The 27020-nt window shown below is 52.1% G+C and overlaps 1 protein-coding gene across 2 annotated transcripts; it reads right to left on the reverse strand.

The window, feature by feature from the left end:
• Positions 1-6176: 6176 nt before the first annotated feature.
• LOC119929986 (synaptophysin) lies at positions 6177-20566 on the reverse strand. 2 transcript variants are annotated; one of them, XM_038748382.1, is made up of 7 exons: positions 20469-20566; positions 18379-18444; positions 14782-14906; positions 14115-14313; positions 13559-13750; positions 11027-11336; positions 6177-7450 (listed from the first exon to the last, which is right to left on the reverse strand). In XM_038748382.1, the coding sequence occupies exons 1-6, from the start codon at positions 20484-20486 to the stop codon at positions 11031-11033; spliced, it is 906 nt and encodes a 301-aa protein (XP_038604310.1). In that variant the 5' UTR covers positions 20487-20566; the 3' UTR covers positions 6177-7450; positions 11027-11030. The 2 variants fall into 2 exon arrangements, with proteins under 2 accessions (XP_038604310.1, XP_038604309.1); XM_038748381.1 differs by having other exon boundaries at positions 18379-18453; positions 20469-20501.
• Between the last annotated feature and the right edge of the window lie 6454 nt (positions 20567-27020).

Raw genomic sequence — 27020 nt, forward strand, 5'->3', positions numbered from 1 at the left:
CGCAGAGCACCAGACTAAGCGCTTGATAATGATGGCATTCACTCAATCCTATTTATTGAGCACTTACTGGGTGCAGAGCACTGGACTAAGTGCTTGGGAAGTCCAAGTTGGCAACATAATAGTAATGATGGCATTTATTAAGCACTTACTATGTGCAAAGCACCATTCTAAGCGCTGGGGAGGTTACAAGGTGATCAGGTTGTCCCAGGGGGGACTCACAGTTTTAATCTCCATTTTACAGATGAGGGAACTGAGGCCCAGAGAAGTGAAGTGACTTGCTCATAGTCGCACAGCTGATAACTGGCAGAGTCGGGATTTGAACCCATGACCTCTGACTCCAAATCAATCAATCGTATTTATTGAGCGCTTACTGTGTGCAGAGCACTGTACTAAGCCCTTGGGAAGTACAATCAATCATATTTATTGAGCGCTTACTGTGTGCAGAGCACTGTACTAAGCGCTTGGGAAGTACAAGTTGGCAACGTATAGAGACAGTCCCTACCCAACAGTGGGCTCACAGTCTAGAAGAGCCCGGGCTCTTTCCACTGAGCCACACTGCTTTTCCCCTACCCAACAGTGGGCTCACAGTCTAGAAGCGGGAGACAGGGAACAAAACAAAACATATTAACCAAATAAAATAAAGAGAATAAATATAGACAAATAAAATAAATAGAGTAATAAATACATACAAACATATATACATATATACAGGTGACTTACTATACACTTACTATGTGCCAAGCACTGTTCTAAGCACTGAAGTAGATAAAGGGTAGTTGAGTCGGACGCAGTCCCTGTCCCACGTGGGGTTCCCAGTCTTAATCCCCATTTTTACAGTTGAGGTAACTGAGGCCCAGAACTGAAGCAACTCGCCCAAGGTCACGCAGCAGACATGTGGCGGGGGTTATCATCATCATCAGTAATAATAATAATGGCATTTATTAAGCGCTTACTATGTGCAACGCACTGTTCTAAGCGCTGGGGTGGTTACAAAGTGCTCAGGTTGTCCCACGGGGGGCTCACAGTCTCAATCCCCCTTTTACAGTTGAGGGAACTGAGGCCCAGAGAAGTGAAGTGACTTGCCCAAAGTCACACAGCTGACAATTGGCGGAGCCAGGATTCGAACCCATGACCCCTGACTCCAAAGCCCGGGCGCTTTCCTCTGAGCCATGGTATCAATCAATGATGGCTTGATAATTATAGAGAAGCAGCGTGGCTCAGTGGAAAGAGCCCGGGTTCAAATCCCGGCTCTCTGTCAGCTGTGTGACTTTGGACAAGTTACTTCACTTCTCTGGGCCTCAGTTCCCTCATCTGTCAAGTGGGGATGAAGACTGTGAACAGTGCTAAGCGCTTAGTACAGTGTTCTGCACACAGTAAGTGCTCAATAAATACGATTGAATGAATAACCTGATCACCTTGTATCCTCCCTCCCCAGTGCTTAGAACAGTGCTTGGCACATAGTAAGCGCTTAAGAAATACCATCATTATTATTATTATGGTATTTTGTTAAGCGCTTACTATGTGCCAAGCACTGTTCTAAGCGCTGGGGAGGATCCAAGGTGATCTGGTTGTCCCACGTGGGGCTCACAGTCTTCATCCCCATTTTCCAGATGAGGGAACGGAGGCACGGAGACCACGCCCCCAGGGACAAGACATTCACTCAATCGCATTTATTGAGCGCTTCCTGTGTGCAGAGCACTGGACTAAGCGCTTGATAATGATGACATCATTATCATCATGATGGCATCATTATCATCAGCATCAGTGATGGCTTGATTAATGATAGAGCAGCAGCGTGGCTCAGTGGAAAGAGCCCGGGTTCAAATCCCAGCTCCGCTACCTGTCAGTTGTGTGACTTCGGGCAAGTCACTTCACTTCTCTGGGCCTCAGTGACCTCATCTGGAAAATGGGGATGAAGACTGTGAGCCCCACGTGGGATAACTTGATCACCTTGTATCCTCCCTCCCCAGCGCTTAGAACAGTGCTTGGCACATAGTAAGAGCTTAATAAATGCCATCATTATTATTATTCTCCGGGCCTCAGTGACCTCATCTGTAAAATGAGGATGAAGACTGTGAGCCCCACGTGGGACAACCTGATCACCTTGTAACCTCCCCAGCGCTTAGAACAGTGCTTGGCACATAGTAAGAGCTTAATAAATGCCATCATTATTATTATTATTATTATTATTCTCTGGGCCTCAGTTACCTCATCTGTAAAATGAGGATGAAGACTGTAAGCCCCACGTGGGACAACATGATCACCTTGTAACCTCCCCAGCGTTTAGAACAGTGCTTTGCACATAGTAAGTGCTTAATACATGCCGTTATTATTATTATTATTATTATTCTCACCCCTCAGGGACTGAGACCAAGCTCCCAGATTCAGTCCCACCCCCAGGCCCGTGCCCCTGTCCCCCCTCCACGATGCCCCATCCCCGATGCCCCCAGCCTGCTCGGTGGAGGCGGCCTTGCCAGGCTTTGCCACCCAAGTAATCCCTGCCCCTGCCCCTCCACCCCTCTTTTATGATGGCATTTATTAAGCGCTTACTATGTGCAAAGCACTGTTCTAAACGCTGGGGAAGTTACGAGGTGATCAGGTTGTCCCACGGGGGGCTCCCAGTCTTCATCCCCATTTGACAGACGAGGGAATTGAGGCCCAGAGAAGTGAAGTGACTTGCCCAAAGTCACACAGCCTCGCCCTGCGAATCAGGGGAGCAGGGCACAGAACTGAGGTAACTGAGGCCCAGAGAAGTGAAGTGACTTGCCCAAAGTCACACAGCCTCGCCCTGCAAATCAGGGGAGCAAGGCACAGAACTGGCAAGCGTGGCTCAGTGGAAAGAGCCTGGGCTTTGGAGTCAGAGGTCATGGGTTCAAATCCCGGCTCCACCCCTTGTCAGCTGTGTGACTTTGGGCAAGTTACTTAACTTCTCTGGGCCTCAGTTCCCTCATCTGTCAAATGGTGATGAAGACTGTGAGCCCCACGTGGGACAACCTGATCCCCAGCACTTAGAACAGTGTGTTACACATAATCATCATAATAATAATAATGGTATTTGTTAAGTGCTTACTACGTGCACAGCACTGTTCTAAGCGCTGGGGTGGTTACAAGGTGATGAGGTTGTCCCATGGGGGGCTCACAGTCAATCCTCATTTTACAGATGAGGGAACTGAGGCCCAGAGAAGTGAAGTGACTTGCCCAAAGTCACACAGCCTCGCCCTGCGAATCAGGGGAGCAGGGCACAGAACTGGCAAGCGTGGCTCAGTGGAAAGAGCCCGGGCTTTGGAGTCAGAGGTCAGGGGTTCAAATCCCGGTTCCGCCACTTGTCAGCTGTGTGACTTTGGACAAGTCACTTCACCTCTCCGGGCCTCAGTTCCCTCATCTGTAAAATGGAGATGAAGACTGTGAGCCCCACGTGGGACAACCTGATCACCTTGTAAACTCTCCAGCGCTTAGAACAGTGCATTGCACGTAGTAAGCGCTTAATAAATGCCATTATTATTATTTTTATTATAAGAGGGTCCGGGGGAGGGGGTCACAGCGGGACGGGGGAAGGGCCCAGGCCCGAGGGGTGGGTGGGGGGTCACGCCTGCCATTGATAAGGGATCGGGAGCTGAGCGGGGGCGGTGGGGTTGGGGCCAGACTGGGAGCTCTAATTAAATCTGCCAGGCAGCAGGCCTTTCATCTCTGCCAGCTGGTGCCGCCCAGCAATTACCTGCCCGGGACATGCCGCCTCCCCCCCAGTCTGGTGGGGAAATAATAATAATGATAATAGTAGCATTTAGTAAGCGCTTACTATGTGCAAAGCACTGTTCTAAGCGCTGGGGAGGTTACAAGGTGATCAGGTTGTCCCACGGGGGGCTCACAGTCTTCATCCCTATTTGACAGATGAGGTAACGGAGGTCCAGAGAATAATAATAATAATAATGATGGTATCTGTTAAGCGCTTACTATGTGCAGAGCACTGTTCTAAACGCTGGAGGGATACAAGGTGATCAGGTTGTCCCACGGGGGGCTCACAGTCTTCATCCCCATTTGACAGATGAGGTAACTGAGGTCTAGAGAATAATAATAATGATAATGATGGTATTTGTTAAGTGCTTACTATGTGCAAAGCACTGATCTAAGCACTGGAGGGATGCAAGGTGATCAGGTTGTCCCACGGGCGGCTCACAGTCTTCATCCCTATTTGACAGATGAGGTAACTGAGGTCCAGAGAATAATAATAATAATGATGATGGTATTTGTTAAGCGCTTACTATGTGCAAAGCACTGTTCTAAGCACCAGAGGGATACAAGGTGATCAGGTTGTCCCACGGGGGCGGGCACAGTCTTCATCCCCATTTGACAGATGAGGTAACTGAGGTCCAGAGAATAATAATAATAATGATGGTATTTGTTAAGCGCTTACTATGTGCAGAGCACTGTTCTAAGCGCTGGAGGGATACAAGGTGATCAGGTTGTGGGACACCACGGGGGGCTCACGGTCTTCATCCCCATTTGACAGATGAGGTACCTGAGGTCCAAGAAGTGACTTGCCCAAAGTCACACAGCTGACAAGTTGTGGAGTGGGATTTGAACCCATGACCTCTGACTCCAAACCCTGGGCTCTTTCCACTGAGCCTCGCTGCTTCTCCAAGGGGGAAAGCCGAGAGGCTGGGGGAGCCCAGGGAGGCCTCCAGGAGCCTGGCCCAAGTCCAAGGGCACAGGGAAGGGGGTCTGAAGAATCCGGGCATCGTAGTTTGGCTCTAACCCTCCGTCTCCCCCTTAACTTCCCCTTACCCTGAAAGCAGGGATGGGGTTGGGGAGGACTGGGTCCCCCCAAACTATCACTAACGATGATGATGATGCCATTTATTAAGCGCTTAGTATGTGCAAAGCACTGTTCTAAGCGCTGGGGAGGTTACACAGTGATCAGGTTGTCCCACGGGGGGCTCACAGTCTTCATCCCCATTTTACAGATGAGGGAACTGAAGCACAGAGAAGTTGTGTTAATCTGAACTGGGGGCCCACATCCAATCCTTTGGTCCACGGGGAGATCATCATCATCAATCGTATTTATTGAGCACTTACTGTGTGCAGAGCACTGTACTAAGCGCTTGGGAAGTACAAGTTGGCAACATATACAGTCCCTACCCAATAGTGGGCTCACAGTCTAAAAGGGGGAGACAGAGATCAAAAACAAACATACTAACAAAATAAAATAAATAGAATAGATATGTACAAGTAAATCAACAATCAGCGCTTAGAACAGTGCTTTGCACATAGTAAGCGCTTAATAAATGGCATCATTATTAAACAGACACTAGATCAGAGAAACAGGGAGACAAGGGGGAGGGAAAAGGGCACTGGACTGACAGGCCAGAGAATTAGGGAGGCCAGCCAGACATTCAGGTGGAAGAGAGAAAAAGAAGAAGGGAAATGGAAAGAGAGAAGGAAAATGGCAGAGCTCGTTGTGGGCAGGAAACGGTTCTGTTTACTGTCGTACTCTCCCAAGCGCTTAGTACAGTGCTCGGCAAAAAGTAAGCGTTCAGGAAATACAATTGAATGAATGATTGAACGCATAGGGAAACACTGTGACAGGTGGACAGAGAGGACGAAAAGGATCTCAGAAGCTCTCAGGGCGAGTGGTCTTCTGCCACCTCCGGGTGCTTTTCAGAGAGGTTTTTCAAAATTTATTCACTCAATCGTATTTATTGAGTGCTTACTGTGTGCAGAGCACTGGACTAAGCGCTTGGGAAATACAAGTGTCAAAAGGCCTGAAAGCCAATGTCTTGGGACCCCCCCCGTTTGGCAATATATAAAGGCAGAGTGGGATTGGCTCAGTGGAAAGAGCCCGGGCTTTGGAGTCAGAGGTCATGGGTTCAAATCCCGGCTCCGGCGATTGTCAGCTGTGTGACTTTGGGCAAGTCACAACTTCTCTGGGCCCCGGTTACCTCATCTGCAAAATGGGGATTAAGACTGTGAGCCCCCCGTGGGACAACCTGATCACCTTGTAGCCTCCCCAGCGCTGAGAACAGTGCTTTGCACATGGTAAGTGCTTAATAAATGCCATCATTATGACTATTATGCCAGGGATGCCCAAGGCTGGTTCCCCTAACCTCTGTAACCAGCTGCTCCATCCTGCCTCCTCCCCTCAAGGCCCAACCCCACCACACACGGAGAAAAACAGGCGGTTGGGTGTATCTTTTTTATTGGAAGGAAGAAAGGAGAGGAAGAGGGAGGAGGAGGAAAAGGGGGACAGGAGGAAGGGGTGATTCATCTTTGTTCTTCCTTGGAGTTGTGGGGGGAGGACAATATTGGGAATGGGGAACAGTTGGACAAAATGAAAACACACAAGCACGTCACCATCAGGATCACAGACACAGCAGAAGGGGAGGGAAGGAGGGAGGGAAGGAGAGAGGGAGCGCACACCAGAAGGAGGCAGTTGAGGGGGGGTGACTTTGGCCCCCACCTTCCCAGCCACAAATCCAGAAATTGCATCTTGATGCCTGGGCTGGGTGATTCAGGGCCAGGGAGGGGCCATTGGAGGAGTCGGAGAGGAGAAGAGTAGGGAGCGGGGGAGGAAGGAAGAACTGGAAGGGTGGATAAGGGGGGGGGGGGGGATTCCTCCCTCAGTCCTCTGCCCTGTCTCCTGCCCACCAACCCTCGCCAAAGATTAGTCCCCTCCATCTCCCACCCTTTCCAGAGCCTGACCAGCATCCTTTCCCCAAAGCTCAGAGAGGCTTCCCCAGGTCCAGTGCCCCCTCCTTTGATCTCTCCTCCGCTTTGCCCACTTCCCCTCACCCCACGCTGCATCCCTAGTCTCAATCCGGTTCCCATCCCTTTCTCCGGCCCACTTCTCCACCACTCTAGGCCCCCCTTTTCCTCCATCCTCCAGATCCCCATTTGACTTCCCTTTGCCCACCTCCCCCCCTGCCCCCTGACCTGCCTGGGGCAGGGGATGCCGGTGGGGATTTGGGGGGAGAACGTCTGGGATGCTGCTCCTTCTTAGGAAAAGCTGGGGCTCATTCCTTCCCCTCCCACGGCCTCCTTTCCCCTCCCCACGGGAGATTGGGCTGAGAAGAGAAGGGGAGGGCCAAAGCAAGGCTGGGAGGGGTGAGAGGGGGGAAAGAGGAGATTGGAGAGGGAGTAGGGGTCGGGGAAGTGGGAGAGGGGGCGAGGGGGCCGGCTCCCCCTCCCCGCCGCTGCCAACTTCTAACGTCCTTTCAGCTCCATCATGACTAACACACAGCACCACAGAGTGTCAGGGTGGGGGCGGCAGGTGGGGCGCTCCAGACGGATATATATATTTATATATAATATATATAAACAGCAAAGACAACTACGGCCCTGGGGGCAGGCGCTGGACTGCCTGGGGCACGGAGGGCAGAGACGAGGGGGTGGGCACTGGGGCCAGCATCCTCCTGGGGCCTTGCCCCCCTCCGTGGGGGCCTCCCGCGGCATTAACCTGCAGAAAGAGAGGAGAGGACATTGGGGGTGGGGGGAGATGGGAGGGAACCCAGGGAGGGCTAGGGCAGCTAAAGGCTGGCGATTGAGATGCCCTGCCAGGAGCCTTCCCAGGCCGCGCGTCTTCAGCCTGGCCGGCCAGATTGACCCAAGCAGGGCAATCGGACTTTCAAAGGGGGCCAGAAAGCGAACCCTGATCTCTCTTCCTCAGGACAAGGGTCAGGCATGCAGGGGGAGGCCCTGAGCTGTTGGGACTTGTCCGTGGGTGGTCCCCATGGCCCTAAATGGGGATTCTAGGGATGCCAGGGCCGGCCCAAGCCCGGCCAGGCTTTGACCCGACTCGGTCCTCGGGGTTGGGACCCTTCGGGCCGGCAGGCCGACCCCAGTAGGTTCGTAGCGGGTGGCTGGGGAAAGGGATGCAAGGAATCAGGCCTTGAGGACAGTTGGGGGACTGGGGCAGCTGCCCAGTTTCCCACTGACTAAGATGGTAGCATCTGGCTCAGCAGAGGCAGAAACCCAGCCAGAGAAACAGAAACAGACAGGCGGAAACACAGAGAGAGGTAAGACCCAAACACGACTGCTTTCTCCTTCACCGCGGCACTCAGATCCTCTGCCCATATCTCCAAATCCCTTACCTAGATTCCACAACCCGTCACCTTTTTCTTGTCCATGTCCCGTTTTCCCACCTCTCCCCATTCTTCCTAATTAAAAGGCCCAGCAAACCTGCCCCCTTAGATCCACATCTCCATCCCTAATCTTCAGCCTCCAGAACCGAGTGCTGCTGGGCTTCACCACGGGGCTGCCCCCTTCCTGCTCTCCTCTCCCCGATTCCCCAGCCAACGCCTTTTGTTCCGGGACAGTCTGTCCTCTTGTGACCCTCACATTCGGGCCTCCCCTTCCTGACTTTGACCTGGATGCCAAGGCCCAGGAGTATCAAGGTGCCAAGGCCCAAGAGTGCTAAGGAGCCAAGGCCTAGGAATTTCTTTCCAGGGTGGGGGTGTTTGTGGGAGGCAATTCACAGCAAGTAGGGCAGGGCAGGGCAGGGCAGGGCAGGTGAAGTTAGACTTCTGTGCCCCTTATTCCTGGATGGGATCTGGCCAGAAGCTGGGGATGACATACTGGTAGCTTAGCTTCCAGTTGGCCCCCTAAAAGGCTACAACTCCTTCCACCACAGCATGGGGGGCCAAGTCCCCCTGTCCTTCCCATTTCCCCAGGTGTCTTCTAGGGACTGTGTCAACCTGGCTAACGGCTGGGACTGGGGCTGGAATTTGGCCTGTTGTGCCTCCCCAGTGATAGTGGACCACGTCTAACACTTCTGGGGCCCACTTCTGGGCCAGTCCCTAAGAAGCAAGTCCCTCAGCCCACTCCCCACTTTGCTCTGGACCTTGGCTGCAAGGGAAGTGGACTTCTAATAATCATAATAATAATCTATTAATAACAATAATAATGTTATGCGTTAAGTGCTTACTATGTGCCAGGCACTGCTCTAAGCACTGGGATATGTTCAAGATAGTTGGGTTGGACACAGTCCCTGTCCCACATAGGGCTCACAGCCTTCACCCCCATTTTACAGATGAGGGAACTAAGGCACAGAGAAGTTAAATGACTTGCCCAAGGTCACACAGCAGACAAATGGCAGAGCCGGGATTAGAACTCATGGCCTTCTGATACCCACCTGGCCACGCTGTTAAGTACTTATTAGGTGCCAGGCACTGTTCTAGGGGTTGGGGTGGATACAAGCAAACCAGGTTGGGCACAGTCCCTGTCCCACATGGAGCTCACAGTCTTAATCCCTATTTTACAGATGAGATAACTGAGGCCCAGTGAAGTGTCTTGCCCAAGGTCCCACAGCAGACACGTGGTGGAGCCAGGATTAGAACCCAGATCCTTCTCATGCCCAGGCCCATGCTCTATCCAGTAGGCTACTTCTCACAGCCCTGGAAAAGGGTAGGGGGGCATCTTGCTCTGGCTGGTAGCTCTCCCACCCTCCCTCGCCCTGGATGGCGGGCTGGGTTTAGACACCTCCCCTGCCCCCCACACTACTGGGCATAATTTCTGTCCTCTGCCAGTGAGCCCACCTCCATCCCAGTGGTTCATATATAGTGTGTTTAAATCTCTGTCCTCCTTCCAGGTTTGGGTCCCTTTGCCACCTTTTTCTTTGGGTCTTGGTCTTCCATCCCCCTCTCCTCCTCCTCCCATCCCTTTCCTCTCTGCTTTCCCTCCCCCTCTCTGTCTCTTTCTTCTCTATCAGTTTGTCTCTGGTTCTTTTCTGTTCTCTGTCTCCTCTCTATCCCTGGGTACGCCTCTGTGGCTTTGGTCTTGGGTCTTCGGCTAATAATAATAATAATGATAAAAATAACGGTGGTATCTGTTAGCTCTTATTATGTGTCAAGCATTGTATTAAGCCCTGGGGTAGATACAAGATAATCTGGTTGGACACAGTCCCTGTCCCATAACAGGCTCACAGTCTAAGGGGAAGGGAGAACAGGCACTGAATCCCTATTTTCAGATGAGGAAACTGAGGCACAGAGAGGTTTAGTGACTTGCCCAAGGTCACACAGCAGGGGAGTGGTAGAGCCAGGATTAGAAATCCAGGTACTGTGATTCCCAGGCCTGTGATCTTGCCACTAGGTTCTTGGATGGGATAGGGAATCCCTCTCTCCTTTCTCCTGAAATCCTCACCCTACTGAAAATGAAAAGTTGGCAGCTATAACTCTGAGAGGACGCCCAAGGCTTCGAATAGCCTCCCTGCTCCTGGATTCCATACCCCCCCCCCCTCCTTTCTTACACTGCATCTTGTGGCCCACCTCCTCCAGGAAGCCTTCCCTGATTAATCCCTCCCACCCACTCTCCAACCAGCCAGCACCATCTTTGACCCACCCCAACTGATTCAGGTAATTATCCTATCTATCGACTTAAGTGTGGGCGTTCTTATCTTCATTATTACTGCAAACTCTGTCAGTTCTCTAACTTGCGCGCCAATTTCCTAGGACTGTGTTCTCCCGCCTGTAGAGCCGAATAAATAAGTTTAAAGTCAGAGGCAGATACAGAGACCCAGAGAGTGAGGCAGAAATACCAACACGGATACACCCCCCACCCTACCTCCTTCCCCTCCCCACAGCACCTGTAGATATGTTTGCATAGATTTATTACTCTATTTTACTTGTACATTATTTACTATTCTATTTATTTTGTTAATGATGTGCATCTAGCTTTACTTCTATTTATTCTGATGACTTGACACCTGTCCCCATGTTTTGTTTTGTTGTCTGTCTCCCCCTTCTAGACTGTGAGCCCGTTGTTGGGTAGGGACCGTCTCTATATGTTGCCAACTTGGACTTCCCAAGCGCTTAGTCCAGTGCTCTGCACACAGTCAGTGCTCAATAAATACGATTGAATGAATGAATGAATACACGCATCCAGGGACACCTAATGAAAGAAACACAGATCAATTCACCCAGATACAGTGCAAGTATGAGCACATACACTCAAATCACACACAGGCAGACACACAAACATCCTTTTAGCCCCTCCCTCTCCCACCTCCCCACTGGGTAGGGAGGCACCCATCACTTACCAGCCTACATTTGATTGGAGAAGGAGGTGGGCCCTCCCTGTCCATAGCCCTGCTGGTTGTAGTCGGGTTGCTGCCCATAGCCCTGCTGGCTGTAGTCGGGCTGGTAGCCACCCTGGGGGCCGTACGAGTCCTGCTGGCCATAGCCCCCGGGCCCCTGGCCATAGCCTGACTCCCCATAGGCATCCCCAGGAGCCGGCTGCTTCTCAGGGGCAGCAGGTGGGTACTTCATGAATGGGGCCACCCAGCCCGTCTCCTTGAACACAAACCACAGATTTCCAACCCACAGCACCAGATTCAGAAAGCCAAAAACCTAGAGCAGAAAACCAGAAAGAGAGAGAGAGAGAGAGAGAAGGAGGAGGAGGAGAGTGAAAAGAAAGAGAGGAGAATGATGGTGGGGGACGGGGGAGCGAAAGCAAGAAGAGAAGGGGAAGAGTGGGGATGGGAGACAGAGGACAAAGAGAAGAAGGGAGGAGGGAGAGAGAGAGAGAGAAAGAGAGAGAGAGAGAGAGAGGTTAGACCCACAGCTTCCTCCTGTTTTAGACAGGTGGGAATCAAGTCCTGTTTGGACCAGATAATAATAATAATTATGGCATTTGTTAAGCACTTACTATGTGCCAGGCACTGTACGAAGCGCTGGGGTAGATACAATCAAAGCGGGTTGGACACAGTCCCTGTCCCAGTTGGGGCTCACAGTCTCAATCCCCATTTTACAGATGAGGTAACTGAGGCATGAAGAAGTAGTAGAGCGATTTGCCCAAGGTCACCCAGCAGACAAGTGGAGGAGGTGGGATTAGAACCCATGACTTTCTGACTATCCATTAGGGGCTGACCTGGCCCAGGACCTCTTTCAGCGTGCGCTAGGCCAGAAATGAAATAGGCTGGGATTTCCTTCCGGGCGCCCTGCTGCTGCTCAGAGCTCCTGGAGCAATCGGGTTGTAGGACACTGGACAGCCTAAATAATAATAATAACAATAATAATGGCATTTATTAAGCGCTTACTATGTGCAAAGCACTGTTCTAAGCGCTGGGGAGGTTACAGGGTGATCAGGTTGTCCCATGGGGGTGTTCACAGTCTTAATCCCCATTTAACAGATAAGGGAACTGGGGCACAGAGAAGTGACTTGTCACACAGCTGACAAGTGGCGGAGCCGGGATTTGAACCCACGACCTCTGACTCCAAAGCCCGGTCTCGTTCCACTGAGCCACGCTGCTTCTCCGGCCCAAGATCTACCCACTCTGCTTCACCACACCGAGTCGTCTCTTTCAGAGTTCTCTTAAAAGGTCCCTCCCTCCAGGAGGCATTCCCTGATTAACTGCCTCCTCCCTAGTCAGGCTAGCCCTCTAGAATCACTTTAGCGCTCATGTATTTCTGTTTATTTAAATGCATTCATCTGTGGGGAATTATTGATTTATATCAGTGTCTATATACCCCTCTACTGGCATAGTTGATAGAGCTCGGACCTGGGAATCAGGGGGTCGTGGGTTCTAAACCTGCCTCTGCTACTTGTGTGCTGTGTGAACTTGGACAAGTCACTTCACTTCTCTGTGCCTCTCTCACCTCAACTGTAAAATAGGGATCGAGACTGAGAGCCCCACATGGGACGCATATATATGTTTGTATGTATTTATTACTCTATTTATTTTATTTGTACATATTTATTCTATTTATTTTATTTTGTTAATATGTTTTGTTTTGTTCTCTGTCTCCCCCTTCTAGACTGTGAGCCCGCTGTTGGGTAGGGACCGTCTCTATATGTTGCCAACTTGGACTTCCCAAGCGCTTAGTACAGTGCTCTGCACACAGTAAGCGCTCAATAAATGCGATTGAATGAATGAATGACAGGGACTGTGTCCAATCCGATTTGCTCGTATCCACCCCAGCGCTTACTACAGTGTCTGGTACATAGTTAAGTGCTTAAATACCACAATTATTATTATTAGACTGCAAACCCAATGTGGGCAGGGACCGTGTCTACCGACTCTGTCATACTGTACTCTCCAAAATGTTTATTACAATGCTCTGCACACAGTAAGTGTACAATAATAATAATAATAATAATAATAATAATAATAATAATGTTGGCATTTGTTAAGCGCTGACTATGTGCAAAGCACTGTTCTAAGCACTGGGGGGGGATACAAAGTGATAAATACCAATAAATACCATTGATCAACTGGTCCATTATCTATACCTTTTCTCTCGCAATCAATCAATCAATGGTATTTATTGAGTTCTTACTATGTGCAGAGAACTGTACTAAGTGCTTGGGAGAATACATGTTTCGTACCCACAGTGAACATGGAACTGCTTTCAATTTATATCCTATTCCAGTGGGGGAGAGCAGGAATCACATCGTTTAATTTATTCCCCAAGCACCTAGAGATTTTCCCCCAGTTGGGACTCAGCGTGAACTACTGACCGTGGCCCAGCCAGACCATGGGTCTTCGTCAGATTTGTTCTCCCGAAGACCCCCCCCCAATCCCCAGTCTCCCTCTTTTTTCTCCTCAGCCCCCGGAAGCAGCCTGGCTCACCACAGAGGTATTGAGGCCGGACGTCACGGGATCCATCTTTTCTTTACACTCGTTACCTCGCTGCTGACACACGGGCATCTCCTTGATGATGTTCTCTGGGTCCGTGACCATCTTGACATCAGACAGGCCCTTGGCCCAGGCCGAGGAGCTCACCAGCCACAGGAAGGCGAAGACGGCCGTGACGGTGAAGTCCTGGGGAAGGGGGAAGGGGACAGGGCAGCTCCCGCCCCGTGGCTGCCAAAGAGCCACTGAGGGATGAGGAGTGGCAGCTGAGAAGTGAGCCCAAGACCCAGTGAGTCTGGCCCAACCTCAGGGGGGTTGGTCTAGGCTACTTAACCTCTGACCTTGAGGGTTTTAGTCCCTACTGAGCCCAAATGATCCCGTTGAATGTCTTAGTGGGACGGTCCTAAAAAGGGGGTTTGGGTGGGAGAGGACAATAGAAAGGGGGCCTCCCTCCCTTTTCCTGACCAGCAGGTCCTAAGTCAGCCTCTTTGGGCTCCCTGTCCGGTCTCTCTGGTCCTCTCGGGCCTGTTGGGGGCCCACTGGGGTGACTCACGATCATAGGGCCCTTGTTGTTCTCGCGATATTTGTTCTGGAAGAAGAAGTAGACGACCAGGGCGCCCAGAGAATAGAGGAAGGCGAAGACCGCGACCGTGACGAAGAACTCAGCCGATGAGGAGTAGTCTCCCACCAAAAAGACCTTGGACGTCATCTCATTTTTGCAGGTCGGGGCATCAAAGTACACTTGATGCAGCCTGATTGTGGGGGGAAGGGACAGGGAAATGCTGAGGGTCCCGGGCCTCACTGGCCTACACGGGGGAGGGCGGGGGGAGGCCGTCCCATGGCCTCTGCCCATTCTCTGGCCTAACCGAAATGGACTCCTCGGGGCTGAGTACCACGGGGTGTTGGGTGGCTGGGGGAGAAGCATCTGCCAAGTCCTGTGACTATCGCCTGAACCCATCTCTCTGTATTCATTTTAAGTCAATCCACTCTCTTCTCCTAATTAGGCGCACAATTATTTTGCCTTTGCTCAAGTGCTTCCCTTCGGTATGGTTTTGAAAATCTCCTCAGCTCCCTTCATTGTACTCCTCCGCTGGTCCCCCATCCCCTCCCCACACTCGACAAAGAGCGGGGAAGACGGGCAAGGCTTTGGCCGAGGGATGTGGGGCACAGCAGGGGCCCGGGGAAGGGAGGGAGGAACCCGGGGTTCACGGACAGCCCACCTGAAGGGATAGGCAAACTCCACTGCGATGTTGAGGTCGCTCTCCGATTTGTTGGCGCAGTCCACGCTCAGGCGCAGTTCGCCCGTGTAGCTGCCGCAGGTCGCGAAAGCAAAGATGGCGAAAACCTGGGGGCGGGAGGGGCCGTCGGCTGGAGGCTTCTTCTCACCCCCTCCAGCCCAGGGTGGGAAGGCAGGGGGTCTGCAGAAGTCTCCCCCGCAGCCTTGGGGGTTCCTTGATGGACTGGCCACCACTCTCCCCATCTTCAAAGCCTTTATAAAAGCACATCTCCTCCAAGAGGCCTTCCCTGATTAATCCCTTATTTCCCCTACTCCCCTCCCTTCTGCGTCACTCTTTACCCTTGAAGGACTTGATACTCACCCTAGCCTCACCCTAGCCCACAGCGCTTATGTCCATAATTTATTTTAACGTCGTCCCCCGAGACTGTAAGTTTTTTTCTGGCGGGGAACAGGTCTACCGACTCTGCTGTGTAGAACTCTCTCAAGTGCTTAGTACGGTGGCCTGCATATAGTAAGTGCTCAACAAATACCACTGATTGATCGATTGAGTGCATTCTCCCCATCGTTCCAGGAATTCTAATGTCCCATGGGAACCCCGAGCATCAGAGCGCGTGGGCGCCATGGCCCGGTCACGACAGCGGAGAGGAAAGGCCCCGTCTCCTCACTCCCAACCTGGCCAGAGAGCAGATGGGAGCCTGGATGCCCTACCCCCGGCCTAATCCCCAGAAGAAGGAGGGGCTGCTATCTAGGCCAAACGCTGCCCAGATCAGGGTGGATTACTGAGAGGGGGATGGGGGTAGTGGTATCTTCTAAAGCACTACCCCTTCCCTAGATTCCCTCCTTCCCTCCCTCAGAAGAAATCCCTACTCCTCCCTGCCCCCTTCCTCTTCTCTTCAGGGACACCCTTAGCCACAGGCCCTATTCCCCCCTGCCCCATACGTTTCCCCTTCTCCTGGGACATCACCCTGGAGAAGGAACAGCCTCTGGAAATCTGATGTCGTCCAATCTTCTCTCTCTCCTCTTCCTTGCTCCCTCCCCTATCCCAAGATCATGCCCCTCCTCCCTGGTTCCCAATTACTTAACGGTGGGAGGAGCCTCTTGGCTTCTAAATTCCTCTGCTCTTCCTAGGAGACCCCAAAGGGGATGGAGGAGAAAAGGGAGAGAGAGAAGGACAGGAGGCAGGGGGCTGCAGAGAAGCCTCTTGGCTTCTAAATTCCTCTGCTGTTCCAGGAGACCCCAAAGGGGATGGAGGAGAAAAGGGAGAGAGAAGGACAGGAGGCAGGGGGCTACAGAGAAGCCTCTTGGCTTCTAAATTCCTCTGCTCTTCCAGGACACCCCAAAAGGGATGGAGGAGAAAAGGGAGAGAGAGAAAGAGAGAGAGAGAAGGACAGGAGGCAGTGGGCTGCAGAGAAGCCTCTTGGCTTCTAAATTCCTCTGCTAGTCCAGGAGACCCCAAAGGGGATGGAGGAGAAAAGGGAGAGAAAGATAGAGAGAGAAGGACAGGAGGCAGGGGGCTGCAGAGAAGCCTCTTGGCTTCTAAATTCCTCTGCTCTTCCAGGAGACCCAAAGGGGATGGAGGAGAAAAGGGAGAGAGAGAAAGAGAGAAGGACAGGAGGCAGTGGGCTGCAGAGAAGCCTCTTGGCTTCTAAATTCCTCTGCTCTTCCTAGGAGACCCCAAAGGGGATGGAGGAGAAAAGGGAGAGAGAGAAAGAGAGAAGGACAGGAGGCAGGGGGCTACAGAGAAGCCTCTTGGCTTCTAAATTCCTCTGCTCTTCCAGGACACCCCAAAAGGGATGGAGGAGAAAAGGGAGAGAGAGAAAGAGAGAGAGAGAAGGACAGGAGGCAGTGGGCTGCAGAGAAGCCTCTTGGCTTCTAAATTCCTCTGCTAGTCCAGGAGACCCCAAAGGGGATGGAGGAGAAAAGGGAGAGAAAGATAGAGAGAGAAGGACAGGAGGCAGGGGGCTGCAGAGAAGCCTCTTGGCTTCTAAATTCCTCTGCTCTTCCAGGAGACCCAAAGGGGATGGAGGAGAAAAGGGAGAGAGAGAAAGAGAGAAGGACAGGAGGCAGTGGGCTGCAGAGAAGCCTCTTGGCTTCTAAATTCCTCTGCTCTTCCTAGGAGACCCCAAAGGGGATGGAGGAGAAAAGGGAGAGAGAGAAAGAGAGAAGGACAGGAGGCAGGGGGCTACAGAGAAGCCTCTTGGCTTCTAAATTCCTCTGCTCTTCCAGGACACCCCAAAAGGGATGGAGGAGAAAAGGGAGAGAGAGAAAGAGAGAGAGAGAAGGACAGGAGGCAGTGGGCTGCAGAGAAGCCTCTTGGCTTCTAAATTCCTCTGCTAGTCCAGGAGACCCCAAAGGGGATGGAGGAGAAAAGGGAGAGAAAGATAGAGAGAGAAGGACAGGAGGCAGGGGGCTGCAGAGAAGCCTCTTGGCTTCTAAATTCCTCTGCTCTTCCAGGAGACCCAAAGGGGATGGAGGAGAAAAGGGAGAGAGAGAAAGAGAGAAGGACAGGAGGCAGTGGGCTGCAGAGAAGCCTCTTGGCTTCTAAATTCCTCTGCTCTTCCTAGGAGACCCCAAAGGGGATGGAGGAGAAAAGGGAGAGAGAGAAAGAGAGAAGGACAGGAGGCAGGGGGCTACAGAGAAGCCTCTTGGCTTCTAAATTCCTCTGCTCTTCCAGGACACCCCAAAAGGGATGGAGGAGAAAAGGGAGAGAGAGAAAGAGAGAGAGAGAAGGACAGGAGGCAGTGGGCTGCAGAGAAGCCTCTTGGCTTCTAAATTCCTCTGCTAGTCCAGGAGACCCCAAAGGGGATGGAGGAGAAAAGGGAGAGAAAGATAGAGAGAGAAGGACAGGAGGCAGGGGGCTGCAGAGAAGCCTCTTGGCTTCTAAATTCCTCTGCTCTTCCAGGAGACCCAAAGGGGATGGAGGAGAAAAGGGAGAGAGAGAAAGAGAGAAGGACAGGAGGCAGTGGGCTGCAGAGAAGCCTCTTGGCTTCTAAATTCCTCTGCTCTTCCTAGGAGACCCCAAAGGGGATGGAGGAGAAAAGGGAGAGAGAGAAAGAGAGAAGGACAGGAGGCAGGGGGCTGCAGAGAGGCCTGTGCCCTTAGGAGGGACAGACAGTCGCATCGGAGATTTTCCCTCTTGACGTCACAGCAGAGGAAACGCCCCCCGTGACGTTGCAATTAGAGACCCTCCCCAGCATCAGACATCACACCGACTCGCTCCCCCTCCTCGCCGACGTCAGAGTGGAGGCTCCTCTCCCAGGCCCTTGGCCCAGCAGCTGGGTTTTTCTTCCCACCACGTTGTAACAGCCGTCCCCCCCACCTCCCCTCCACGTCACCCGGTCAAGTGACGTCAAAACCGGACTTTTTCTTCCCTCTTTCCCGGTGACATCACGGCAGGCCCGCTCTCCCTAACCAGAGGCGTCGAGGCTCCAAGGCCTCGTCTCCATGACGTCGTTTGGATGACTCTCCTCACCCGGGGCTCCTTTGCCACCCTCCCACCCCCTTTCCCACTCCCTCTCGAGTGCCATCCCTTAACCCCAACCCGGGGGGACTCTCTTTTCCCCAATCTGGGATGACTCACCCATTCCAGCACCTTCACGAAGCCCAGGGGCTCCTTCACCACCCGGAATTGCCCCCCGGCCACCAGCTGTGGGGAGAGAGAGAGAGAGAGGAGGGCGGGATAGAGACAGAGAAAGGGTGGACCAGTGAGAGGGGGAAATTGAGGAGGAGAGAGAACGAGGTGGCAGAGACAGGGAGAGAGCGTTTAGGGAGGGAAGAGGGAGGTTAAAGAGGGTCCTGGAAGGAGGGAGAGGAAGGATGGAAGGAGAGAGGGCGGATTAGAAGGGAATGATGAGAAGGGAAGATGGAGGGGGGTTAGGGTGAGATGGCCTGGTGAGAACGGGGAGCGTACATGTCGGGGAAAGGGCTGGGGGGCGGAGTCTCTGGTCACCCCGCCAGTCTGTCGGCTGGCTCTCGGGCCAGTGCCAGCTGTGGAGGGGGACGAAGGCAATTGAGGGTCCTGGGTTAGGATCCCCGAGCCGTTTCCAGCCCTAAGGTTGGGGCCAATTCCGGGCCCGCGCCTCACGCTCTCCCCTTCCTTTCCCCAGTCTTCGTGTGTCCTTTTAGAGGATATTTCTGGGGTTCGGGCGGTTCCTGGAGGGAAATATTCCTGCTCCTCCAATCCCTAATGACACGACCCTCGGCATTCCTTTGCCTCCCCGCAACCGGGACCGCTCCCCCCCTTTCCTGCACCAATGACCCTCTCTATTCCCAGACCTTCCCTTCCCAACCCCTGCCATCAGGTACCCCTCTTCCCTTCCCACTCTCCTCTCTGTTTCCAAGCGCATCCGCAGAGCCACCTCCCCTAGCCCCCAACCTGGTCCCCCCCCAGTTTTCCCCTGCTTCTCCCTCCCCATCCTATCCTCCTGGATTTTTCCCCCTTCCCCTGCCCTCTATCCCTTCAGGCTCCCCCAGTGGGTTTACCCCTCTCCTTCCCCTCTGATCCCCGCTTCCCACATTCTCCTTCCTCGACCTCCCCCCCTTTTTCTCGCTCTTACCCCCCGTCGCCCAGTGCCCCCCGCCCCCTCCTCCCGAATGCCCCCGAGATTTCTCCTCCCCCTTCATCTTGCCCTCTCTACCCAGGGGGAGGGTGGAACTGGGCACATATTTACTATTCTATTTATTTTATTTTGCTAATATGCTTCGTTGTCTATCTCCCCCTTCTAGACAGTGAGCCCGCTGTTGGGTAGGGACGTCTATGTGGCCAACCTGGGCTTCCCCAGCGCTTAGTCCAGTGCTCTGCACACAGGCAGCGCTCAATAAATACGATTGAATGAATGAACGAAATGATGAGCATCTCCCGCCCCCTCCACCGTGTTAGGGGTCCAGCCCCCTCCCCACCCCTTAACCTCCCTGATTCATTCATTCAATCGTATTTATCAATTATAAATAATGATGGCATTTCTGTGCAAAGCGCTTGGGAGGCGCAGGTTGGCAACGTGTAGAGACGGTCCCTCCCCAACAGCGGGCTTATCTTGTTTTGTTAATATGTTTTATTTTGTCGGCTGTCTCCCCCTTCTAGACTGCGAGCCCGCTGTTGGGTAGGGCCCGGCTCTCGATGTTGCCAACTTGGACTTCCCAAGCGCTTAGTCTGCACACAGTAGGCGCTCAATAAATAGGACTGAATGAATGCATAAGCGCTGGGGAGGTTGTCGAGCGCTGACTGTGCGCAGAGCACTGGCCTAAGCGCTTGGGAAGTTGGCAATATCAGGAGACGGTCCCTACCCAACAGCGGGCTTACAGTCTAGAAGACGGATCCCCTCCCGCCCCCTGGCAGCGGGCACTGCAGGGTTGTTGTTTTTTTTCTTCTTTTTCCTGCAGCAGCAGCAGCATCATCAGCATCATCTGTCCTGGATGCATTTTGAGGTCGGTGCGATGCCCTCCGCCTGTGCCAGTGCCCAATGGCCCAGTCGAGCCCCGATGCCTCCCCCTTCTAGACTGGGAGCCCACTGTTGGGTAGGGACCGTCTCTAGATGTTGCCAACTTGGACTTCCCAAGCGCTTAGTACAGTGCTCTGCACACAGTAAGCTCTCCATCAATATGATTGATTGATGGATGGATGGATGGATGCCCGGGGTGGGCAGCTGTCCGCGGTGCTGAGCCGCCTCCTACCTGGTTGACCGTTTCCATGGCGCCCGGTGCCTGCGACCAGCAGGACCAGTAGGACCAGCAAGCAGGACCAGTAAGCAGGACCAGTAAGCAGCAGCAGCAGCAGCAGCAGCGCGGAGGGCGGGTGGGTCGCTGACGGGAACAGCGGCGGGGCGGTGCAGCGCAGGGGGCGGAGCCGGGCACAGCCGCCCCGACGTCATCCTACGTCATCCTACGTCATCGCCCGGGCAAGCGAGGCCGCTCCGGGCGCCATGTTGTGGTCGGGCACGGCCGGAGAGCCTGCAAATGGAGGCGCTTTCCTTCTCTCCCTCACGCCTACTTATTGAGTCTCACTCACTCTCACTCAGTCGTACTTATTGAGCGCCTACCGGCTGCAGAGCACTGGACTGGAGGCGCTTCCCTTCACTCACTCTCCCTCAGTCCTGTTTATTGAGTCTCACTCTCACTTATTGAGTCTCACTCTCATTTATTGAGTCTCACTCTCAGTCGTACTTATTGAGCACCTACCGGGTGCAGAGCACTGGACTGGAGGCGCTTCCCTTCACTCACTCACTCTCTCTCAGTCCTGTTTATTGAGTCTCACTCACTCTCACTCAGTCGTACTTATTGAGCGCCTACCGGCTGCAGAGCACTGGACTGGAGGCGCTTCCCTTCACTCACTCTCCCTCAGTCCTGTTTATTGAGTCTCACTCTCACTTATTGAGTCTCACTCTCATTTATTGAGTCTCACTCTCAGTCGTACTTATTGAGCACCTACCGGGTGCAGAGCACTGGACTGGAGGCGCTTCCCTTCACTCACTCACTCTCTCTCAGTCCTGTTTATTGAGTCTCACTCACTCTCACTCAGTCGTACTTATTGAGCGCCTACCGGCTGCAGAGCACTGGACTGGAGGCGCTTCCCTTCACTCACTCTCCCTCAGTCCTATTTATTGAGTCTCACTCACACTTATTGAGTCTCACTCTCATTTATTGAGTCTCACTCTCAGTCGTACTTATTGAGCACCTACCGGGTGCAGAGCACTGGACTGGAGGCGCTTCCCTTCACTCACTCACTCTCCCTCAGTCCTGTTTATTGAGTCTCACTCACTCTCACTCAGTCGTACTTATTGAGCGCCTACCGGCTGCAGAGCACTGGACTGGAGGCGCTTCCCTTCACTCACTCTCCCTCAGTCCTGTTTATTGAGTCTCACTCTCACTTATTGAGTCTCACTCTCATTTATTGAGTCTCACTCTCAGTCGTACTTATTGAGCACCTACCGGGTGCAGAGCACTGGACTGGAGGCACTTCCCTTCACTCACTCACTCTCTCTCAGTCCTGTTTATTGAGTCTCACTCACTCTCACTCAGTCGTACTTATTGAGCGCCTACCGGCTGCAGAGCACTGGACTGGAGGCGCTTCCCTTCACTCACTCTCCCTCAGTCCTGTTTATTGAGTCTCACTCTCACTTATTGAGTCTCACTCTCATTTATTGAGTCTCACTCTCAGTCGTACTTATTGAGCACCTACCGGGTGCAGAGCACTGGACTGGAGGCGCTTCCCTTCACTCACTCACTCTCTCTCAGTCCTGTTTATTGAGTCTCACTCACTCTCACTCAGTCGTACTTATTGAGCGCCTACCGGCTGCAGAGCACTGGACTGGAGGCGCTTCCCTTCACTCACTCTCCCTCAGTCCTGTTTATTGAGTCTCACTCTCACTTATTGAGTCTCACTCTCATTTATTGAGTCTCACTCTCAGTCGTACTTATTGAGCACCTACCGGGTGCAGAGCACTGGACTGGAGGCGCTTCCCTTCACTCACTCACTCTCTCTGTCCTGTTTATTGAGTCTCACTCACTCTCACTCAGTCGTACTTATTGAGCGCCTACCGGCTGCAGAGCACTGGACTGGAGGCGCTTCCCTTCACTCACTCTCCCTCAGTCCTATTTATTGAGTCTCACTCACACTTATTGAGTCTCACTCTCATTTATTGAGTCTCACTCTCAGTCGTACTTATTGAGCACCTACCGGGTGCAGAGCACTGGACTGGAGGCGCTTCCCTTCACTCACTCACTCTCTCTCAGTCCTGTTTATTGAGTCTCACTCACTCTCACTCAGTCGTACTTATTGAGCGCCTACCGGCTGCAGAGCACTGGACTGGAGGCGCTTCCCTTCACTCACTCTCCCTCAGTCCTGTTTATTGAGTCTCACTCTCACTTATTGAGTCTCACTCTCATTTATTGAGTCTCACTCTCAGTCGTACTTATTGAGCACCTACCGGGTGCAGAGCACTGGACTGGAGGCGCTTCCCTTCACTCACTCACTCTCCCTCAGTCCTGTTTATTGAGTCTCACTCACTCTCACTCAGTCGTACTTATTGAGCGCCTACCGGCTGCAGAGCACTGGACTGGAGGCGCTTCCCTTCACTCACTCTCCCTCAGTCCTGTTTATTGAGTCTCACTCTCACTTATTGAGTCTCAGTCTCATTTATTGAGTCTCACTCTCAGTCGTACTTATTGAGCACCTACCGGGTGCAGAGCACTGAACTGGAGGCGCTTCCCTTCACTCACTCACTCTCCCTCAGTCCTGTTTATTGAGTCTCACTCACTCGCACTTAATCGTACTTATTGAGCACCTACCGGGTGCAGAGCACTGGACTGGAGGCGCTTCCCTTCTCTCACTCTCCCTCAGTCCTATTTATTGAGTCCCACTCTCACTTATTGAGTCTCACTCACTCTCACTCAGTCATACTTATTGAGCGCTTACCGGATGCAGAGCACTGGACTGGAGGCGCTTCCCTTCTCTCACTCACTCTCCCTCTGTCCTATTTATTGAGTCTCACTCACTCTCACTCAATCATACTTATTGATTACCTATTGGGTGCAGAGCACTGGACTGGAGGCGCTTCCCTTCTCTCACTCACTCTCCCTCAGTCCTATTTATTGAGTCTCACTCACTCTCACTCAATCATACTTATTGAGCGCCTACCGGGTGCAGAGCACTGGACTGGAGGCGCTTCCCTTCTCTCCCTCACTCTCCCTCAGTCCTGTTTATTGAGTCTCACTCACTCTCACTCAATCGTACTTATTGAGGGCCTACCGGGTGCAGAGCACTAGACTGGAGGCGCTTCTCTTCACTCATTCACTTGCTCTCCCTCATTCCTATTTATTGAGTCTCACTCACTCTCACTTATTGAGTCTCACTCACTCTCACTCAGTCATACTTATTGAGCACCTACTGGGTGCAGAGCACTGGACTGGAGGCACTTCCCTTCACTTCCTCACTCCCTCACTCTCCCTCAGTCCTATTTATTGAGTCTCACTCACTCTCACTCAATCGTACTTATTGAGCGCCTACCGGGTGCAGAGCACTGGACTGGAGGCGCTTCCCTTCTCTCACTCACTCACTCTCCCTCAGTCCTATTTATTGAGTCTCACTCTCACTTATTGAGTCTCACTCACTCTCACTCAGTCGTACTTATTGAGCGCCTACCGGGTGCAGAGCACTGGACTGGAAGCACTTCCCTTCATTCACGCACTCACTCACTCTCCCTCAGTCCTATTTATTGAGTCTCACTCACTCTCACTTATTGAGTCTCATTCACTCTCACTCAGTTGTACTTATTGAGAACCGATTGGGTGCAGAGCCCTGGACTGGAGGTGCTTCCCTTCACTCACTCTCTCTCAGTCCTATTTATTGAATCTCACTCACTCTCACTCAATCACACTTATTGAGTGCTTACCGGGTGCAGAGCACTGGACTGGAGGCGCTTCACTCACTCAGTCCTATTTATTGAGTCTCACTCTCACTCAATCATACTTATTGAGCGCTTACCGGGTGCAGAGCACTGGACTGGAGGCGTTTCCCTTCAGTCACTCACTCCCTCATTCTCCCTCAGTCCTATTTATTGAGTCTCACTCACTCTCACTTATTGAGTCTCACTCACTCTCACTCAATCATACTTATTGAGCGCTTACCGGGTGCAGAGCACTGGACCGGAAAACAGGCCAGGCCCGTGAGAGTTTCTGAGGCGAGGGGGTCCCTTCAAATGAGGTGGGGAAGAGACACCTATTTAGGCTTAGAACAGTGCTTGGCACATAGTAATAATAATAATAATGTTGGTGTTAAGCGCTTACTATGTGCCAAGCACTGTTCGAAGCACTCGGGGGGTTACAAGGTGATCAGGTTGTCCCACGGGGGGCTCGCAGTCTCAATCCCCATTTTACAGATGAGGGAACTGAGGCGCAGAGAAGTTAAAGGGACTTTCCCAAAGTCACGCAGCTGACAGCTGGCAGAGCCGGAGAGTGAGCACTTACTATGTGCCAAGTGCTCAGTGCTCTGCACACAGTAAGCGCTCAATAAATCCGATCGATTGACTGATTGCTCTGCACACAGTAGGCACTCAATAAATACGATTGAATGAATGAATGAATGCTAAGCACTGTTCCCGGTCCCCTGCTCCCTGTGCTTAGGCTTCATGCTCCCCATCCCTGGGCCTCACGCTCCCTATATGTTTGTACATGTTTATTACCCTATTTATTTATTTATTTATTTATTTATTTATTTATTTATTTATTTATTTATTTATTTTACTCGTACCTAGCTATTCTATTTATTTTATTTTGTTAGTATGTCTGGTTTTGTTCTCTGTCTCCCCCTTTTAGACTGTGAGCCCACTGTTGGGTAGGGACTGTCTCTATGTGTTGCCATCTTGTACTTCCCAAGCGCTTAGTACAGTGCTCTGCATATAGTAAGCGCTCAATAAATACGATTGATGATGATGATTTCCCCAGGCCTGGTGTTATCCGTTTTTGGGCCCCTACCCCCCAGCTTTCGGGCCCCCTGCCCTCAGGCCCATATTTCCCGACCCCATGAACCAGCAGCAGGGAACGGGTGCCGTATTTCTCCTGCACTTCTCCAAGTTCAGTGTGTTATCAATTAATCAATCAATCAATCGTATTTATTGAGCGCTTACTGTGTGCAGAGCACTGTACTAAGCGCTTGGGAAGTCCAAGTTGGCAACATAGAGAGACGGTTCCTACCCAACAGTGGGCCCATCCTTAGTTGGCACTCACTCAACCAGTCCATCACTGGCATTCATCGAGGGCTTACTGTAGGGAGAGCTCTATGTTGAGCACCCAGGACAGTACAAGAGAAACAGCATGGCTCAGTGGAAAGAGCCCGGGCTTTGGAGTCAGAGGTCATGGGTTCGAATCCCGGCTCCGCCACACATCTGCTGTGTGACCTTGGGCAAGTCACTTAACTTCTCGGAGCCTTGGTTACCTCATCTGTCAAATGGGGATGATGACTGTGAGCCCCACGCAGGACAACCTGATCACCTTGTATCCCCCCAGCGCTTAGAACAGTGCTTTGCACATAGCAAGCGCTTAACAAATGCCATTATAACTTAACTTCTCTGTGCCTCAGTTACCTCATCTGTAAAATAGGGATTAAAACTGTGAGCCCCCCCCCCCCCAGGGAAAACCTGATCACCTTGTAACCTCCCCAGCGCTTAGAACAGTGCTTTGCACATAGTAAGCGCTTAACAAATACCATCATTAATAGAACCGGAAGACCTGATCCCTGCCCTCGAGGAGCTTACAATCTAGGTGGGGAGACAGACATTAAAATAAATTACAAGTAGGGGAAGTAACAGAGCTTACGGATATGGACATAAATGCTGCGGGGTGGGGTGTCAACGCTTAGGGGATATAATAATAATAATAATGGCATTTATTAAGCGCTTACTATGTGCAAAGCACTGTTCTATGCACTGGGGAGGTTACAAGGTGATCAGGTTGTCCCACGGGAGGCTCACAGTCTTAATCCCCATTTTCCAGATGAGGTCACTGAGGCCCAGAGAAGCGAAGTGACTTGCCCAAAGTCACGCAGCTGACAATTGGCGGAGCCGGGATTTGAACCCATGACCTCTGACTCCAAAGTCCGGGGTCTTTCCACTGAGCCACGCTGCTTATGGGCTTAAATACTTAAATACATGGTTGTTGCAGAAGGAAGGGAGAGTAGGGTGGGGAGTTGAGAGGTGAAGTCACAGGCGATGAAGAAGGGAGGGAGAGTAGGATGGGGAGATGAGAGGTCAGCCATCAGAGCCTTCTGGGAGGAGATGGGATTTCAGTAGGGCTTTGAAGGTGGAAAGAGTGCGGCTCTGTTGGTTATAATAATAATAATAATAATAATAACAACAACAATAATGGCATTTGTTAAGCGCTTACTATGTGCAAAGCACTGTTCTAAGCGCTGGGGAGGATACAAGGTGATCAGGCTGTCCCACGTGGGGCTCACAGTCTTCATCCCCATTTTACAGATGTGGTAACAGGCTCAGAGAAGTGAAGTGACTTGCCCAAGGTCACACAGCAGACATGTGGCAGAGCTGGGGTTCGAACCCATGTCCTCTGACTCCAAAGCCCGGGCTCTTTCCACTGAGCCACGGATATGAAGGGGAGGGAGTTCCAGGAGGAGGAAGGGTTTGAGTAATAATAATAATAATAATAATGGCATTTGTTAAGCGCTTACTATGTACAAAGCACTGTTCTAAGCGCTGGGGGGGATACAATGTGATC

Source organism: Tachyglossus aculeatus, chromosome 6 (assembly GCF_015852505.1).
Source record: "Tachyglossus aculeatus isolate mTacAcu1 chromosome 6, mTacAcu1.pri, whole genome shotgun sequence".
NCBI classification, from domain to species: Eukaryota; Metazoa; Chordata; class Mammalia; order Monotremata; family Tachyglossidae; genus Tachyglossus; species Tachyglossus aculeatus.